Genomic DNA, 20805 nt, shown 5'->3' on the forward strand with positions numbered 1-20805 from the left:
TAGCAATGAGACTAGCTTGGAAAACACTTTAAAACAAGTTAACAAGCAATATAAAAAACATTACTGTGCCTTTAAGAAAAACAAATTTTGACAAAATTTGAAATAACAGTGAAAAAAGGCAGTTACACTAACAAAATTTTTACAGTGTATGTAACAAGTTAGCAGAGCATTGCACCCACTTGCAAAATGGATGATTAACCCCTTAAAACCAAAAACGGAATAATAAATGAAAAAAACGTTTTTAAAATTAGTCACAACTGCCACAGGTCTACTGTGGTTGTTACCCTCCTCAAACACGACTTTTGAAGACTTCTGAGCCCTTCAGAGATGTCCTGTATCATACAGAGGGAAGCTGAATGTCTCTGTCTGTAATTTTAGCTACACAGAAAAGTGCTAAAATAGGCCCCTCCCACTCATATTACAACAGTGGAATGCCTCAGGAAACTGTTTCTAGGCAAAAATCAAGCCAGCCATGTGGAAAAAAAACTAGGCCCCAATAAGTTTTATCACCAAGCATATATAAAAACGATTACACATGCCAGCAAACGTTTTATATTGCACTTTTTATAAGAGTATGTATTTCTGGCAATAAGCCTGATACCAGTCGCTATTAAATCACTGTATTTAGGCTTTAACTTACATTAATCCGGTATCAGCAGCATTTTTCTAGCAAATTCCATCCCTAGAAATATGTTAACTGCACATACCTTATTGCATGATAACCTGCACGCCATTCCCCCTCTGAAGTTACCTCACTCCTCAGAATATGTGAGAAAGGCAGTGGATCTTAGTTACTTCTGCTAAGATCATAGAAAACGCAGGCAGATTCTTCTTCTAATGCTGCCTGAGTTAAAATAGTACACTCCGGTACCATTTAAAAATAACAAACTTTTGATTGAAGAAAAAAACTAACTATAATACACTACTCTCCTAAAAAACCTAAGCTATCCATTGCCCTAAAAAAGGGCATTTGTATGGGCATTGCCCATAAAAAGGGCATTTAGCTCTTTTACTGCCCAGACCCTAAACTAAAAAAACCCCCCACCCAATAAACCCTTAAAAAAGCCTAACACTAACCGCCTGACGATCCACTTATAGTTTTTGAAGTCCCGCTTGAACGATCTTCATCCAGACGGCCTCTTCAATTTTCATCCCGGCGGCGACGTCCTGATCCAATCGGCAAGAAGTCTTCATCCAGGCGGCATCTTCTATCTTGATCCCGGAGGCGCGAAGCGGGTCCATCCTGAAAACATCTGGTGCGGAGCATCCTCTTCATACTGTCGCGGCCGTACACTGAATCTTTAATGCAAGGGACGTGATTCAAGATGGTGTCCCATGCATTCCTATTTGCTTAAAAATTTGAATCAGCCAATAGGAATTAGGGCTGCTAATATCCTTTTGGCTATTCAAATCAGCCAATAGGATTTAAGCAGCTCTCATTCTATTGGCTAATTCAGGATGTCTTCAGGATGGACCCGCTCCGCTCCTTCAGAATCAAGATAGAAGATGCCGCCTGAATGAAGATTGAAGAGGCCGACTGGATTAGGACTTCAACTCCGGGATGAAGATTGTTCAAGTGGGACTTCACAAACTGTAAGTGGATCGTCAGGGGGTTAGTGTTAGGCTTTTAAAGAGTTTATTGGGTGACTTATTTTTTAGTTTAGGCTCTGGGCAGTAAAAGAGCTAAATGCCCTTTTAAAGGCAATGCCCATATAAATGCCCTTTTCAGGGCAATGGGTAGCTTAGGTTTTTTTAGAATTAGGTTTTTTATTTTGGGGGGTTGGTTCTGTGGTGGGTTTTACTGTTGGGGGGTCTTTGTGTTTTTTTTACAGGTAAAAGAGCTGATATTTTTGGGGCAATGCCCTACAAAAGGCTCTTTAAAGGGCTATTGGTAGTTAATTGTAGGCTAGGTTTTTTTTTATTTTGGGTGGGCTTTTTTATTTTGATAGGGCTATAAGATTAGGTGTAACTGTTTTTTATTTTTTGTAACTTAGTATTTTTTTTTGCAATTAGATAGTGTTTAATTTTTAGAGTAGTGTTTGTAATTAGATAGTTTTTAATTTTTAGAGTAGTGTTAGGATTTTTTTTAATGTGTAGTTAATTTAATTGGAAATTAGTTAAATTTTAGTTTAATAATTACATTAGTTTAATTGTTAGTTTAAACTTAGTTTTTTTAATTTGACAGGTACATTTTAATTTAAGCTAGGGAAATTGTAATTTCAATATAAAGCTAGGAGGAGGAGTTTAGGTTAGATTTAGGGGTTACTAGTTTAAATTAGTTTATTGCAATGTGGGGGCTTTTGGTTTAGGGGTTGATAGGTTTATTATAGTGAGAGGGTTGTAGGGCTTAATAACTTTAGTATAGTGGAGGCGATGTGGGCGGACAGCAGATTAGGGGTTATTAATATTTAAATAGTGTTTGCGATGCGGGAGGGCAGCGGTTTAGGGGCTAATAAGTTTATTATAGTGGTGACGATGTCAGGGAGCGGCGGAATATGGGTTAATACATTTTTCTAGTGGCGCTGATGTCGGGAGCGGCAGATTAGGGGTTAAAAACTTTAAAATAGTTTTTGCGATGCAGGAGGGCCTCGGTTTAGAAGTTAATAGGTAGTTTATGGGTGTTAGAGCACTTTTTAACACTTTAGTTATGAGTTTTATGTTACAGCTTTGAAGCGTAAAACTCATAACTACGGACTTTAGATGGCGGTACAGATCTTGTCATTTTAGGCTGTAACGCTCGCTTTTTAGCCTCACCACAAAACTCATAACACCGGCGCTTTGGGAATCCTATGAAAAAACTTCATTTTTAGGAGTGCGGTACAGGCTAAAAGGCTTGCGGTACACCTATACCGACAAGACTTGTAATGCTGTGGTGCTGTTCTAACACTGAAAATACCATATTTTCAGCGTTAAAAGACGAACGCACAAACTTGTAATCTAGGTGTAATTTAACTACTTTTAGCTTCATATTAGCTTAAATGTTTGCAAATGGGTAGTGGTGAGAACACTGCATTATCTCCTTTTACTATGGCCAATATATAAATGTTACCTGCTTTCCGAATACACACACGGTAATGTACAATTATGGGAACTATAGTACACACAAATTAATACACATTTCGTGTTTTGAAACTTTATAGGTACTTGGCTGTTGAGCTATTAAAACAAGATGGATGTGAATGTGACTTTTGCAAACAAGGTATTTATTAATAGTTTTGAATAAAAGACCTCAACATATTTTAACAGTGGACATATAGATATAATGATTTTATGCTTAAAGCAACACTGATAAAGTTAAACATATTATATACCTATATAGAAACAGAAACATTGCATATGCAGTTTACTCACTTTTACAGGTGCATTCCTCATCCACAATTTCTTTTTTCACCTCAGACTCCTCAAGCTTAACTGTTTTGTTGCAATCAAAAGGGCACTGGGATCCCATTCCCTGATTTCCTGCCAAGGATTCTTCTTCTTTTATATCCAGTACTTCACTCTTCAATAGTCCAGAAAGCATATGGCCACCTCTATGCCTCACCTCTAATGGCTCTTGGTCAGGCAGTTGCTGAACACATTGCCTTTCAATGTGTAAGTCACAAAGTACCCTTATGTTCTCTGTCTTTTGATCTTCATTGTTGTCGTCAAACAGGGGATCTTTAAGCTCATTCAGCTCATTGTGCCATTTTCTAATAGGGTCTTCTTTTATCTCTTGTAGGTCAGCCCCCCACTCTTCTTTCTCCTGCAAAGACAGCCCTTTAAAGCTTGAAACATCACTAACTTCTTTGTTGGTTTCACAATTATTTTCCTGATTGATGGCAGCACTCAAAGTTGAATGTGTCTCAAATGACTTGCCAAGAAACTCCAGATCTAGTGCTAAGGATTGGTCAGAAGTTTGACCAAGGGATGAACAAAAGTGGTTATCATTCAAGGTGCTGACATCCTTCTGTCCAGTTGTCCCAGTTTGTGATAGTTCAGTGTCTTCTACCGGGAAATGAAGATGACTGGTCTTTGCTGTAACAAAAGGTCCGTCTATTGTTTCTCTGTCTACCGACTCTCCCTCCAGCTGAGGGTTTCCAAGAAAACAGTCACCAGATGCAATCTTTTTAGTAGGGGTAACCTTGCCATCCATGGTCTTACTAAGTGAATATTCAGGTGGTTCACTTTTTGTTTCCAAACCTAAGAAGCTCTCCTGTGTGAGGGAACTCTGTTCACTGTTGCATGTTTTATCATCATAAATCATACACATAAGAGAATCTGGCAATGAACATTCATCCTGGCTGTTAGAGGTTATATCTCCAACTTGAGATATAAAGTTTTCACATGTGAGTTCCTCTGGGTTTGAAGTCTGAGTTTCTTCAACAGGTTCAATTTTAATCTGCCTATCATCTTCTGCCTTCGTAGATTCACAATTACTTTCCAGGTGACAAGTAGTTGGCTCATATATCTTAGAGTTTATTTGTGAATGGCAACATATACTCTCTGTACCATTTCTTTTATTTTGAGCATAGTTCCTATAGGCATCTAGGAATGTCAACTGAGGATCATTCATGATGTAATAATCTGTACGGCTCAGACCATGTTTTGCTGTGCCTATTAGAAGATCTCGGTCATGTTTGCCACACTCCCACCACACAGGTAAATAAAGACTTGGCCGACAGAGCTTAAGACGTTCATGGAGTAGAGGATGCCTAAGCACTTGCTCCCGAACTTTTCTTAGAAGTTCAATACGATACAAAGTTCTTGCTGCACGTTCTTCTGTTATTGGGTCCAGAAAAAGAGAGGGGTCAGCTGAACCTGTTTTAAGAAAAGAATAGACTAAATTCTAGATGAGCTCAGAAAACATGTATTTTTGCTTAAAATTAAATATACAGTATCTCACAAAATAATAATATAATATTTTATTATATCTTTTCATGTGACAACACTGAAGAAATGACACTTTGCTACAATGTAAAGTAGTGAGTGTACAGCCTGTATAACAGAGTAAATTTGCTGCCCCCTCAAAATAACTAAACACACAGCCATTAATGTCTAATGTCTAAACAGTTGGCAACAAAAGTGAGTACACCCCTAAGTGGAAATGTTCAAATTGGGCCCAAAGTGTCAATATTTTGTGTGGCCACCATTATTTTCCAGCACTGCCTTAACCCTATTGGGCATGGAGTTCACCAGAGCTTCACAGGTTGCCACTGGAGTCCTCTTCCACTCCTCCATGAGGACATCACGGTGCTGGTGGATATTAGAGACCTTGCGCTCCCCCACCTTCCGTTTGAGGATGCCCCACAGATGCTTAATAGGGTTTAGGTCTGGAGACCAGTCCATCACCTTTATCCTCAGCTTCTTTAGCAAGGCAGTGGTAGTCTTGAAAGTGTGTTTGGGGTCATTATCATGTTGGAATACTGCCCTGCGGTCCAGTCTCAGAAGGGAGGGGATCATGCTCTGCTTCAGTATGTCACAGTACATGTTGGCATTCATGGTTCCCTCAATGAACTGTGGCTCCCCAGTGCAGGCAGCACTCATGCAGGCCTAGACCATGGCATTCCCACCACCATGCTTGACTGTAGGCAAGACACACTTGTCTTTATACTCCTCACCTGGTTGCCGCCACACACGCTTGACACCATCTGGACCAAATAAGTTTATCTTGGTCTCATCGGACCACAGGACTTGGTTCCAGTAATCCAATGTCTTCAGCAAACTGTTTGCAGGCTTTCTTGTGCATAATCTTTAGAAGAGGCTTCCTTCTGGGACGACAGCCATGCAGACCAATGTGATGCAGCGTATCATCTAAGCATAGACAGGCTGACCCCCCACCCTTCAACCTCTGCAGCAATGCTGGCAGCACTCATGCGTCTATTTCCCAAAGACAATCTGTGAATATGAGGCTGAGCATGTGCACTCAACTTCTTTGGTCGACCAAGGCCTGTTCCGAGTGGAACCTGTCCTGTGAAACCGCTGTATGGTCTTGTCCACCGTGCTGCAGCTCATTTTCAGGGTATTGGCAATATTATTATAGCCTAGGCCATCATTATGTAGAGCAACAATTCTTTTTTTCAGAACCTCAGCGTTCTTTGCCATGAGGTGCCATGTTGAACTTCCAGTGACCAGTATGAGAGAGTGTGAGAGCGATAACACCAAATTTAACACACCTGCTCCCCATTCACACCAGAGACCTTGTAATACTAATGAGTCACATGACACCGGGAAGGGAAAATGGCTAATTGGGCCACTTTGGACAATTCCACTTAGGGGTGTACTCACTTTTGTTGCCAACGGTTTAGACATTAATGGATGTGTGTTGAGTTATTTTGAGGGGACAGCAAATTTACACTGTTATGCAAGCTGTACACTCACTACTTTACATTATAGCAAAGTGTCATTTCTTCAGTGTTGTCACATGAAAAGATATAATAAAATATTTGCAAAAATGTGAGGGGTGTACTCACCTTTTGTGAGATACTGTAAATGTTCACTATACCATCTTAATACACATCTGATACTTGCCATGCAGTACCAAAAAACATAAAGAGAGTCCACGGCATCATTCCTTACTGTTGGGAAATACTGAACCTGGCCACCAGGAGGAGGAAAAGACACCCCAGTCAAAGGCGTAAATACCTCTCCCACTTCCCCCATCCCCCAGTCATTCTGCCGAGGGAACAAGGAAAGGTAGGAGAAATATTAGGGTATAAATGGTGTCAGAAGAAAAATATAATTTAGAGGGCTGCCCATCGGAGAACACGGGCGGGGGCCAGGTTCAGTATTTCCCAACAGTAAGGAATGATGCCGTGGAATCTCCTTATATTAAGAAGGAAATATTAAACCAAAACTTTAATAATAATAATAATAATAATAATTATAATAAACATTATCAATTCTCTAAAGCAGTGCTTACTTTCATCATCCTAATGTACCATTTTTCACCAGCTACAATCTAGGAATAATCAAATAAGAGTAATCAATCACTACAGAGAAGATTTTCTCACCATCATCTTTCCTAAGTGGGAGTCGGCAGACGTTCCTGCACATGGCAACAAAGCTATGGAAGTATTTCTCCAGGCTCTCATCTGTCTTCTTATCAAGGCGGGATAAAGCTCTGAATTGTGTCCAGTCAAAGCACTTCTTCTCTGGGTCATATATCACACCAAAGGAGGAAACCGTTCGATAAAAGTCTGCCTGTTCTCTTCTTGTCCATCTATATTAAGAAGAAAAAAGATAGAGAGAGAGAGACTGCGTCATATTGAATTTATTATGGTTTATATTAAATATAGAGTCTCTGAGAACTAAATATTTAGTTAAAAATTACAAATTCAAAATGAGACATTTAGTGCAGGGTTCCTCAACCACAGGCCTCAACTAGAGCAGAGGTGAAATAATCAACTGAGGAGTGAGAGCAGGTTAGTAACCATGGTTACTGTTCAGCTGATTAAGATATCATGAAAATCTGGCTTGCTAGGGCTCCTTTAGGAGTGGCGTTAAGAAACACTGATTTAGCACACAGATTAAAGTAAATATAAAAAGGTACCTTTTCTGCATTTCCTTCATGATGGGATCTATTTCAGATCTTCTAACCATTTCCTCCTGTAGCCAGTAACTGTGATTTGTGGGAGCCAAAATCTCTGGCCTGGCTAGATCTTTACGATTGCAACGCTGGTATACTGTAATCAGTCTCCGTAGCCGTGCAGTAAGGGCAGATGCAACAGGCCAAATCAGTCTATCTGATTCAGGGATATCCTGGGCTTCAAACATCATAAAAAACATTAGAAGCAGAAATAAATAACCCGGGTATAATAAAAATTGCAAGTATGCACTCTGCATTAGAAAAGTGACTTTCATGATTTCCGATAGGGCATGTAACAACTTTCGAATTTACTTTTATCATCAAATTTGCTTTGTTCTCTTGATATTTTTAGTTGAAAGCTAAACCTAGGTAGGCTCATATGCTAATGCCTAAGCCTTTTAAGGCCGCCTCTTATCTGAATGCATTTGACAGTTTTTCCACAGCTAGAGAGCGTTAGTTCCTGTGTGCCATATAGATATCATTGTGCTCACGCCAATGGAGTTACTTATGAGAGGGCACTGATTGGCTAAAATGCAAGTCTGCCAAAATAACTGAAATATGGGGGCAGTCTGCAGAGACTAAGATATAAGGTAATCACAGAGTAAAACATATATTAATATAACCATGTTGGTTATGCAAAACTGAGGAATGGGTAATAAAAGGATCATCCAGCTTTTATAACAACAATAATTCTGGAGTAGACTGTCCCTTTAAGGAGAGAAACAAATGTGTACAGTTTAATGATCAGTCAACTGAGTAAAATGAGAATGACAGTGTTAAAAATGTTAAAGGATAAGTCTTACAGTAATGTAATCCCTTTAAATACACCAAGAAATGTCTGTGGGGGATATGCCAAGCTCCATTTAGCATATTCTCACCTGTATTGTTCTCATCATTTGTCTGCTCCATATTGTTTGTGCAGATGTCAGGATTCTTCTGCTAAAGTGAAAAACACAAAAACACCTTACAGAGGTAAAAAATGACAAACCTTTTGTGTTTAGGGTAATTAATAGCTACATGTGTTCCTTGCATAAACAGGACTTGAAAGCTTTAAGATATACATACTGGAAATACAAGATATAAACAGCTTGGATACAGGAGACCCTTAAAAGAGAGGGGGACCAGTAGGTTCGGAAGTACAAAAATTAATAAAAAAAATAAAACTTAAAGGCGATATGAAACCCAAATTATTTCTTTCATGATTCAGATAAAGCAAGCAATTTTAACAACTTTCTAATTTACTCCTATTATCAGTTTCTTAATTCTCTTGGTATCTTTTTTTGAAAAGCAGGCATATAAGCTTAGGTGCTGGCTCATTTTTGGTTCAGCACATAGGTAGAGCTTTAATCAGCAAGCGTTACCAAGAGTGCTGAACAAAAAATGGGGCGGCTCCTAAGCTTATATTCCTGCTTTTCCATACTATTCTCAAGAGGAACATACCAATGTATTATTTTTCCAATAAATAAATAAAGTATTCACTTTTCTTTCACCTTCAGCAATTAAGTCTCTGCAAGAGTTCTTACCACCAAATTAAAAAAGAAATATTTACACTAACTGCATGTCTTCCTCTTTTTTAATCCGTCTCCATTCCCTCAAAATTTAAAGGGTCACTGAACCCTATTTTTTTCTTTCATGATTCAGATAGAGCATGCAATTTTTAACAACTTTTTAATTTACTCCTATTATCAATTTTTCTTCGTTCTCTTGCTATCTTTATTTTAAAAGCAGCGGTGTAAATCTTAGCAGCCAGCCCATTTTAGGTTCAGCCCAACGGATAGCGCTTGCTTATTGGAGGCTTACATTTACCCACCAATAAGCAAGCATAACCCAGGTTCTCAACCAAAAATGGGCTGGCTCCTATGCATCACATTCCTGCTTTTAAAATAAAGATAGCAAGAGAACGAAGAAAAATTGATAATAGGAGTCCATTAGAAAGTTGCTTAAAATTACATGCTCTCCTATAGAGTATGGGGGATTTTCTCTCCCAGATATCCGCTTATATAACGTAGTGTTCCAGGCTAGAGTGGCGATAGAATGGTTAAATAATATTAATTACGTAACAAGTCTTGACCTCGAAAATAATATCGCCCACCCGTATTCTTTAGCGGCCCTCCTACATTGCAACAATAACGAGATCCCTTCTGATATAAAAAAAATAAAGTCTATTTATAACCCAGCACAGATGTGGAAAAAGATACATACTATGCTACACATCCAATTTAGAGTTTCATCTTATTTACCACTGTTAAACAACCCACAGTTTCAAGCTGGGATACAATCAGCTCTTTTCACCAATTGGGCTTCCCTAGGACTTGTGAATATCTCTCAATTATTGGATTTCCAAAATAGATGTATCAGGTCCTTTGACTCCCTTAAAGATGATTTTCATCTTCACAATAAAAACTTTTTTGCATACCTTCGAGCGCGACATTTTGCTCTCAAATTAGCAAGGGACTTTGGTTGGGACTGGTCCTTAGGTATACTTGAAAATTGGCTTTTAATAACTAAAAATGGCATTACTTCAATTTCATTTATTTATCAAAAATTGATCTCTCTCAAAGGTCCAGACATGGTAGAAAAACTGCAAACTAAATGGGCAACATTATAAGCAGAAGACCCAGGGGCGACTCCCGCTGTTACACTATCAATTCAGGCAATCTCACGTATTACTCTCTCCGCTACTTGGAGGGAGGCGCACGTAAAGCTGTTACATATGACGTATTTCTCCCCAGAGAAGGGAACTAAATGTCACAGTATCACTTTTAATAAGTGCCCAAAATGTTCATATCCCTCGGCCAATCTTATTCATATGTTCTGGTATTGCCCAAAAATTAGGAATTGCTGGCTAAAAATTCAATATTGGCTTATTAACTCGGTGGGTATTCCTGCATTGATATTATCTCCTCTAAACATAGTCTTCCCAATTAAGGAATTCGGCCTCCCACAGGACAAACTAAAAATAACCATTTTAGTAATCTTGGCCGGAAGATATTTAATCTTGAAGAAATGGAAATCAAGAGCAATCCCGAGCATTCTAGAGGTAAAAAACTGTCTGAAGAAACAGTGCATACTGGAACAATTAGACACCAATTTACATAATGATCAGGAGGTGAGGAGTTTCTTTTCTAAATGGTCAGACTTTATTAAAGCACTTCCCCCTAATGAGGTAGAACACATGATCTATCCATTTCGAAACACAGAACTGGTCCTTCTGGGAATTTGGTAACCCCCTGCAGCCAATACAACTGATAAAAGGGGGTGATTTTTTTTTTTTTGTATTGGGTTGTTTTGTGGTGTTTTCTCCTGTTTTTCCTCTTTGTTATTTTGTTCTCTTGTTACTTTTTGTACTGTCTTGTATCAGGAGGCATCAAAGGCCTGTTTGGTTTTAATGGTCCCTTTTTTTTTTTTTCCTGATTTAAACTTTGTAAACCAATAATTAATCAGGTTTTATTCGAAAGAAGGAAACACATGTTTAGTTACATATTAGATAAACGTAGGGTGGGAAAGTGGGATTGGGGGGAAGAAAAGGGCACCAGGTGGTTAGGCCAAAAATGTTAAGTTGATTTATTCATTAAATGTAAAATCTAGAATTTGAATTGTATGTTTAAAATCTGGTTCTGTCATTTGAAGAGTTGATTTTTTTGTTTAAATTCTCTTTTTTTTTATTGTTCTGTTTTTACGCTGTAACATAACCCCTGATGCTTAATATAATAAAATATATAATTAAAAAAAAAAAAAAAATGACATGCTCTATATGAATCATGAAAGAAAAAAATTGGGGTCAGTGTCCGTTTAACACAAACTGCGACAACTATTTATCCTCTCTTCTATGTGATTATATTCTAAAAAAATAGTACGGTTTTCCTAAAAAAAACAAAAAAAAAATTATGCTTACTTGATACATTTCTTTCTTTCTGGGCATGGAAAGTCCACGTCGTCATTCCAATTACTAGTAGGGTATTCAACTCCTGGCCAGCAGGAGGAGGCAAAGAGCACCCCAGCAAAGCTGTTAAGTGTAACTTCCCTTACCCATAATCCACAGTCATTCAGCCCAAGGAAAATGGAAAAAGAAGAAACACAAGGGTGAAAAGATTTACTAAAAAAAAACTGAACAATTATAATTAAGAGAGGGCGGGGTCGTGGACTCTCCATGCCCGGAAAGAAAGAAATTTATCAGGTAAGTATACATTTTGTTTTCTTTCCTATGGCATGGAGAGTCCACAACATTATTCCAAATACTAATGGGAGGGAGAACAAGGCAGGAGGACCTAAACAGAAGGCACCACCATTTGAAGAACCTTTCTACCAAAAGAGGCCTCAGCAGAGGCAAAAGTATCACATATGTAGAATTTGGAAAAAGTATGCAAAGAGGACCATGTTGCCGACCTGCAAATCTGTTCCATAGAAGCTTCATTTTTGAAAGCCCAAGAAGAGGAGACAGCCCTAGTGGAATGTGCCGTAATTCTCTCAGGAGGCTGCTGTCCAGCAGTCTCATAAGCAAAACGAATCATACTTTTTAATCAGAGGGAAAGAGTAGTGGAAGTGGCCTTCTGAAACTTACGCTTTCCAGAGAAAGCAACAAACAGGGCAGAAGATTGCTGAAAATCTTTAGTAGCTTGTAGGTAATACTTTAGAGCAAGCACAACATCCAAATTATGCAAAAGACGTTTCTTATGAGAAGAAGGAATAAGACAAATGGAAGGAACAACAATTTCCTGATTAATGTTTCGATCCGACACCAACTTAGGGAGAACCCCCAATTTAGTACGAAGGACCCCCTAATCTGCATGAAAAATAAGGTACAGGGAATCGCACTGCAGAGCTGAAAGCTCAGAAACTCTGCAAACGGAAGAAATAGCAATGAGAAACAAAACCTTCCAAGATAACCACTTTATATCAACAACATGCATTGGCTCAAACGGAGCCTGCTGCAAAACTTTAAGAACAAGGTTAAGGCTCCAAGGAGGAGCAACAAATTTAAACACAGGCCTAATTCTGACCAGGGCCTGAACAAAAGTTTGAACATCTGGTAAATCTGCCAGACGTTTGTGCAAAAGAATAGACAGTGCAGAAATCTGACCCTTCAGAGTACTGACTGACAAACCTTTCTCCAGGCTATCCTGAAGAAACAAAAACAGAATTTATGCTTACCTGATAAATTACTTTCTCCAACGGTGTGTCCGGTCCACGGCGTCATCCTTACTTGTGGGATATTCTCTTCCCCAACAGGAAATGGCAAAGAGCCCAGCAAAGCTGGTCACATGATCCCTCCTAGGCTCCGCCTTCCCCAGTCATTCGACCGACGTAAAGGAGGAATATGCATAGGAGAAATCATATGATACCGTGGTGACTGTAGTTAGAGAAAATAATTCATCAGACCTGATTAAAAAACCAGGGCGGGCCGTGGACCGGACACACCGTTGGAGAAAGTAATTTATCAGGTAAGCATAAATTCTGTTTTCTCCAACATAGGTGTGTCCGGTCCACGGCGTCATCCTTACTTGTGGGAACCAATACCAAAGCTTTAGGACACGGATGATGGGAGGGAGCAAATCAGGTCACCTAGATGGAAGGCACCACGGCTTGCAAAACCTTTCTCCCAAAAATAGCCTCCGAAGAAGCAAAAGTATCAAATTTGTAAAATTTGGTAAAAGTGTGCAGTGAAGACCAAGTCGCTGCCTTACATATCTGATCAACAGAAGCCTCGTTCTTGAAGGCCCATGTGGAAGCCACAGCCCTAGTGGAGTGAGCTGTGATTCTTTCAGGAGGCTGCCGTCCGGCAGTCTCATAAGCCAATCGGATGATGCTTTTAAGCCAAAAAGAGAGAGAGGTAGAAGTTGCTTTTTGACCTCTCCTTTTACCAGAATAAACAACAAACAAGGAAGATGTTTGTCTGAAATCCTTTGTAGCCTCTAAATAGAATTTTAGAGCACGAACTACATCCAAATTGTGCAACAAACGTTCCTTCTTTGAAACTGGATTCGTACACAAAGAAGGCACAACTATCTCCTGGTTAATATTTTTGTTAGAAACAACTTTCGGAAGAAAACCAGGTTTAGTACGCAAAACCACCTTATCTGCATGGAACACCAGATAAGGAGGAGAACACTGCAGAGCAGATAACTCTGAAACTCTTCTAGCAGAAGAAATTGCAACCAAAAACAAAACTTTCCAAGATAATAACTTAATATCTACGGAATGTAAGGGTTCAAACGGAACCCCTTGAAGAACTGAAAGAACTAAATTGAGACTCCAAGGAGGAGTCAAAGGTTTGTAAACAGGCTTGATTCTAACCAGAGCCTGAACAAAAGCTTGAACATCTGGCACAGCCGCCAGCTTTTTGTGAAGTAAAACAGATAAAGCAGAAATCTGTCCCTTCAAAGAACTTGCAGATAATCCTTTCTCCAAACCCTCTTGTAGAAAGGATAGAATCTTAGGAATTTTTATCTTGTTCCATGGGAATCCTTTAGATTCCCACCAACAGATATATTTTTTCCATATTTTATGGTAAATTTTTCTAGTTACAGGCTTTCTAGCCTGAATAAGAGTATCAATGACAGAATCTGAGAACCCACGCTTTGATAAAATCAAGCGTTCTATCTCCAAGCAGTCAGTTGGAGTGAGGCCAGATTCGGATGTTCGAATGGACCCTGAATAAGAAGGTCCTGTCTCAAAGGTAGCTTCCATGGTAGAGCCGATGACATATTCACCAGGTCTGCATACCAAGTTCTGCATGGCCACGCAGGAGCTATCAAGATCACCGAAGCCCTCTCCTGATTGATCCTGGCTACCAGCCTGGGAATGAGAGGAAACGGTGGGAATACATAAGCTAGGTTGAAGGTCCAGGGCGCTACTAGTGCATCTACTAGAGTCGCTTTGGGATCCCTGGATCTGGACCCGTAGCAAGGAACCTTGAAGTTCTGACGAGACGCCATCAGATCCATGTCTGGAATGCCCCATAATTGAGTTATTTGGGCAAAGATTTCCGGATGGAGTTCCCACTCCCCCGGATGAAATGTCTGACGACTCAGAAAATCCGCTTCCCAATTTTCCACTCCTGGGATGTGGATTGCAGACAAGTGGCAGGAGTGAATCTCCGCCCATTGAATTATTTTGGTCACTTCTTCCATCGCCAGGGAACTCCTTGTTCCCCCCTGATGGTTGATATATGCAACAGTCGTCATGTTGTCTGATTGAAACCTTATGAATTTGGCCTTTGCTAGTTGAGGCCAAGCCTTGAGAGCATTGAATATCGCTCTCAGTTCCAGAATGTTTATCGGGAGAAGAGATTCTTCCCGAGACCATAGACCCTGAGCTTTCAGGGGTTCCCAGACCGCGCCCCAGCCCACCAGACTGGCGTCGGTCGTGACAATGACCCACTCTGGTCTGCGGAAGCTCATCCCTTGTGACAGGTTGTTCAGGGTCAGCCACCAACGGAGTGAATCTCTGGTCCTCTGATCTACTTGGATCGTCGGAGACAAGTCTGTATAATCCCCATTCCACTGTCTGAGCATGCACAGTTGTAATGGTCTCAGATGAATTCGCGCAAAAGGAACTATGTCCATTGCCGCAACCATCAAACCTATTACTTCCATGCACTGCGCTATGGAAGGAAGAAGAACAGAATGAAGTACTTGACAAGAGCTTAGAAGTTTTGATTTTCTGGCCTCTGTCAGAAAAATCTTCATTTCTAAGGAGTCTATTATTGTTCCCAAGAAGGGAACTCTTGTTGACGGGAATAGAGAACTTTTTTCTACGTTCACTTTCCACCCGTGAGATCTGAGAAAGGCTAGGACAATGTCCGTATGAGCCTTTGCTTGTGGCAGAGACGACGCTTGAATCAGTATGTCGTCCAAGTAAGGTACTACTGCAATGCCCCTTGGCCTTAGCACCGCTAGAAGGGACCCTAGTACCTTTGTGAAAATTCTTGGAGCAGTGGCTAATCCGAATGGAAGTGCCACAAACTGGTAATGCTTGTCCAGAAAGGCGAACCTTAGGAACCGATGATGTTCCTTGTGGATAGGAATATGTAGATACGCATCCTTTAAATCCACCGTGGTCATGAATTGACCTTCCTGGATGGTAGGAAGAATTGTCCGAATGGTTTCCATTTTGAACGATGGAACCCTGAGAAATTTGTTTAGGATCTTGAGATCCAAAATTGGCCTGAATGTTCCCTCTTTTTTGGGAACTATGAACAGATTGGAGTAAAACCCCATCCCTTGTTCTCCTAATGGAACAGGATGAATCACTCCCATTTTTAACAGGTCTTCTACACAATGTAAGAATGCCTGTCTTTTTATTTGGTCTGAAGACAATTGAGACCTGTGGAACCTTCCCCTTGGGGGTAGTTCCTTGAATTCCAGGAGATAACCTTGAGAAACTATTTCTAGCGCCCAAGGATCCTGAACATCTCTTGTCCAAGCCTCAGCGAAGAGAGAGAGTCTGCCCCCCACCAGATCCGGTCCCGGATCGGGGGCCAACATCTCATGCTGTCTTAGTAGCGGTAGCAGGCTTCTTGGCCTGCTTACCTTTGTTCCAGCCTTGCATCGGTCTCCAGGCTGGCTTGGTTTGAGAAGAATTACCCTCTTGCTTAGAGGATGTAGAATTTGAGGCTGGTCCGTTTCTGCGAAAGGGACGAAAATTTGGTTTATTTTTAGCCTTAAAAGACCTATCCTGAGGAAGGGCGTGGCCCTTTCCCCCAGTGATGTCTGAAATAATCTCTTTCAAGTCAGGGCCAAACAGCGTTTTCCCCTTGAAAGGGATGTTAAGCAATTTGTTCTTGGAGGACACATCCGCTGACCAAGACTTTAGCCAAAGCGCTCTGCGCGCCACAATAGCAAAACCTGAATTTTTCGCCGCTAATCTAGCTAATTGCAAAGTGGCGTCTAAGGTAAAAGAGTTAGCCAATTTAAGTGCTTGAACTCTGTCCATAACCTCCTCATAAGAAGATTCTTTATTGAGCGACTTTTCTAGTTCTTCGAACCAGAAACACGCTGCTGTAGTGACAGGAACAATGCATGAAATTGGTTGTAGAAGGTAACCTTGCTGAACAAACATCTTTTTAAGCAAACCCTCTAATTTTTTATCCATAGGATCTTTGAAAGCACAACTATCTTCTATAGGGATAGTAGTGCGTTTGTTTAGAGTAGAAACCGCCCCCTCGACCTTGGGGACTGTCTGCCATAAGTCCTTCCTGGGGTCGACCATAGGAAATAATTTCTTAAATATAGGGGGAGGGACAAAAGGTATGCCGGGCCTTTCCCATTCTTTATTTACAATGTCCGCCACCTGCTTGGGTATAGGAAAAGCTTCGGGGGGCACCGGGACCTCTAGGAACTTGTCCATCTTACATAATTTCTCTGGAATGACCAAATTGTCACAATCATCCAGAGTAGATAACACCTCCTTAAGCAGAGCGCGGAGATGTTCCAATTTAAATCTGAATGTAATAACGTCAGGTTCAGCTTGTTGAGAAATTTTTCCTGAATCTGAAATTTCTCCCTCAGACAAAACCTCCCTGGCCCCTTCAGACTGGTGTAAGGGCATGTCAGAACCATTATCATCAGCGTCCTCATGCTCTTCAGTATCTAAAACAGAGCAGTCGCGCTTTCGCTGATAAGTGGGCATTTTGGCTAAAATGTTTTTAATAGAATTATCCATTACAGCCGTTAATTGTTGCATAGTAAGGAGGATTGGCGCACTAAATGAACTAGGGACCTCCTGAGTGGGCAAGACTGGTGTAGACATAGAAGGAGATGATGCAGTATCATGCTTACTCCCCTCACCTAAGGAATCATTTTGGGCAACATTATTATCAGTGGCATCATTGTCCCTACTTTGTTTGTCACATTCATCACATATATTTAAATGGAGAGGAACCTTGGCTTCCGAACATACAGAACATCGTCTATCTGATGGTTCAGACATGTTAATAGGCATAAACTTGATAACAAAGCACAAAAAACGTTTTAAAATAAAACCGTTACTGTCACTTTAAATTTTAAACTGAACACACTTTATTACTGAATATGTGAAAAAGTATGAAGGAATTGTTCAAAATTCACCAAAATTTCACCACAGTGTCTTAAAGCCTTAAAAGTATTGCACACCAAATTTGAAAGATTTAACTCTTAAAATAACGGAACCGGAGCCGTTTTTACATTTAACCCCTATACAGTCCCTGGTATCTGCTTTGCTGAGACCCAACCAAGCCCAGAGGGGAATACGATACCAAATGACGCCTTCAATAAGCTTTTTCAGTGGATCTGAGCTCCTCACACATGCATCTGCATGCCTTGCTTCTCAAAAACAACTGCGCATTAGTGGCGCGAAAATGAGGCTCTGCCTATGACTAGAAAAGGTCCCCAGTGAAAAAGGTGTCCAATACAGTGCCTGCCGTTTTTTTAACACAATTCCCAAGATTAAAATAACTCTTCAAAGTTATAAACCATTAAATATGCTTATAAAGTAATCGTTTTAGCCCAGAAAAATGTCTACCAGTCTTTAAAGCCCTTGTGAAGCCCTTTATTCTTATATTTAAAACTAAGAAAATGGCTTACCGGATCCCATAGGGAAAATGACAGCTTCCAGCATTACCAAGTCTTGTTAGAAATGTGTCATACCTCAAGCAGCAAAGTCTGCCCACTGTTTCCCCCAACTGAAGTTACTTCATCTCAACAGTCCTGTGTGGAAACAGCCATCGATTTTAGTAACGGTTGCTAAAATCATCTTCCTCTTACAAACAGAAATCTTCATCTCTTTTCTGTTTCAGAGTAAATAGTACATACCAGCACTATTTTAAAATAACAAACTCTTGATTGAAGAATAAAACTACATTTAAACACCAAAAAACTCTAAGCCATCTCCGTGGAGATGTTGCCTGTGCAACGGCAAAGAGAATGACTGGGGAAGGCGGAGCCTAGGAGGGATCATGTGACCAGCTTTGCTGGGCTCTTTGCCATTTCCTGTTGGGGAAGAGAATATCCCACAAGTAAGGATGACGCCGTGGACCGGACACACCTATGTTGGAGAAATGAGAGGAAACCTCACCCGACTCCAGGAGAAACCTTTAGCTTCGCACCAAAAAAGGTATTTATGCCATATCTTATGGTAAATCCTGTGAGTAACAGGTTTACTATCCTGAAGCATAGTATCAATGACCGCTTCCGAAAAAAACAGGTCTAAACAGAACTAGGCGTTCAATCTCCAAGCAGTCAGCTTCAGAGAATCCAGATTTGGATGGAGGAATGGACCCTGAATTAGACAGTCCATCCTCAGAGGTAACCTCCAAGGTGGAAGAGATGACATCTTCACCAGATTTGCAAACCAGATCCTGCGAGGCCAGGCAGGAGCTATTAAAATCACAGAGGCTCTCTCCTGCTTGATACAAGCAATGACGGAGGAAACAGAGGAGGAAACAGGTATGCTAGACCGAAATCCCAAGGAACTGCCAGAGCATCTATCAGGGCGGCCTGAGGATCTCTTGATCTTGAGCCGTACTTTGGAAGCTTGGGGTTCTAACGAGACGCCATCAGATCCACCTCCGGAATCCCCCACCTGAGTGTTATCTTTGAGAACACTCCCGGATGGAGAGCCCACTCCCCGGGATGAAAAGTCTGTCTGCTCAGAAAATCCACCTCCCAATTGTCCACTCCTGGAATGTGGATGGCAGATAGGAGACAATTGTGAGCTTCCGCCCACTGCAGAATACAAATCACCAAGCTCCTCCCTGGTGCTTGATGTATGCCACTGAGTTGATGTTGTCCGACTGGAATCTGAAAAATCAGACTATTGATAATTGAGGACAAGCTGTCAAGGCATTGAAAGTTGCTCTCAACTCCAAGATGTTTATTGGAAGAGAAGACTCTTCCCGAAACCACAGGCCCTGAGCTTTTAGAGAGCCCCATACAGCTAGCCAGCCTAACAGGCTGGCGTCCTTAGTAACAATTACCCAGAAAGGTCTCAGGAAGCAAGTTCCCCAAGACAGATGTTCCTGTGAGATCCAGATTTATCCTCTGCAATAAATCTGAATGGTCTCCGCTCCATTGACTGAGCATGCAAAGCTGCCGAGGTCATAGATGGAACTGAGCAAACACAATGATGTCCATGGAAGCCACCATCAGACCAATTACCTCCATGCATTGAGCCACTGATGGACAAATAGCAGACTGGAGAGAAAGGCAAGAAGCAAGAAGTTTGGATTCTCTGACGTCCGCCAGGAAAATATTCATGGACAGGAAATCTACGATTGTCCCTAGGAAACACACTCTTGTAGCAGGAACTAGAGAACTCTTTTCCAGATTCACTTTCCACCCATGGGAATGTAGAAAAGAGAACAACATCTCTGTATGAGATTTTGCTAGTTGAAAAGATGACGCCTGAACCAAGATGTCTTCTAGATAAGGTACCACAGCAATTCCCTGGGATCTGATCACTGCCCCAAGAACCTTTGTGAAAATTCTGGGAGCCGTGGCAAGACCAAACTGGAGTGCAACAAACTGGAAATGCTTGTCCAGAAAGGCAAAAGTCCAAAAGTGCTGACCTTCAGTACCTAGAAGGATCCAGCTGCAGGGCAGATAACAGCCACTAAGGTGTGACCGGTACTCTACTCCCCTGACCAGTAGCAAAAACATAAATTATGCTTACCTGATCATTTTCTTTTCTTCCGATGGAAAGAGTCCACAGCTGCATTCATTACTTTTGGGAAATAAGAACCTGGCCACCAGGAGGCGGCAAAGACACCCCAGCCAGAGGCTTAAATACTCCTCCCACTCACCTCATCCCCCAGTCATTCTGCAGAGAAACAAGGAACAGTAGAAGAAATATCTGGGTGAAAAGGTGCCAGAAGAATAAAAAACAAAGAGGCCCCACATAAAAAAAGACGGGTGGGGAGCTGGGGACGCTTTCTAACGAAAGAAAAGAAAATTATCAGGTAAGCATCATTTATGTTTTTCTTCAGAAATGGAAAGAGTCCACAGCTGCATTCATTACTTTTGGGAAAACAATACCCAAGCTATAGAGGACACTGAATGCCAAAACGAGAGGGTACAATAGGTGGCCCATTCTGAGGGCAATAGGCCTTAAAACCACTACCCAAAAAAAAAAAAACCCCAGCTTCGTCTGAAGCAGAGAAAAACAGAAAGGGAAAATGCCCCAGGGACACTGACCAGCAGATAGCCTGAAAACCTAGGTAGAGACCGCAACATCAGACACAACTGAGCCAACAGTCCTCCGGAAGA

The 20805-nt window shown here is 40.9% G+C and overlaps 1 protein-coding gene across 3 annotated transcripts in view; it reads right to left on the bottom strand.

Moving 5' to 3' along the window:
- The window catches only part of CHD6 (chromodomain helicase DNA binding protein 6), a 1034665-nt gene that overhangs the window by 174746 nt on the left and 839114 nt on the right, over nt 1-20805 (bottom strand). For 2 of the 3 annotated variants that reach the window (XM_053712055.1, XM_053712147.1), the window contains 4 exons: nt 8443-8503; nt 7529-7742; nt 6990-7198; nt 3352-4797 (listed from right to left, as the gene is read on the bottom strand). In XM_053712055.1, the coding sequence (XP_053568030.1) occupies nt 3352-4797; nt 6990-7198; nt 7529-7742; nt 8443-8503 (1930 nt within the window). The remainder of the gene's footprint in view (nt 1-3351; nt 4798-6989; nt 7199-7528; nt 7743-8442; nt 8504-20805) is intronic. The other variant, XM_053712106.1, reaches the window with a different exon arrangement.

Source organism: Bombina bombina, chromosome 1 (genome assembly GCF_027579735.1).
Source record: "Bombina bombina isolate aBomBom1 chromosome 1, aBomBom1.pri, whole genome shotgun sequence".
In the NCBI taxonomy this organism is placed as follows: Eukaryota; Metazoa; Chordata; class Amphibia; order Anura; family Bombinatoridae; genus Bombina; species Bombina bombina.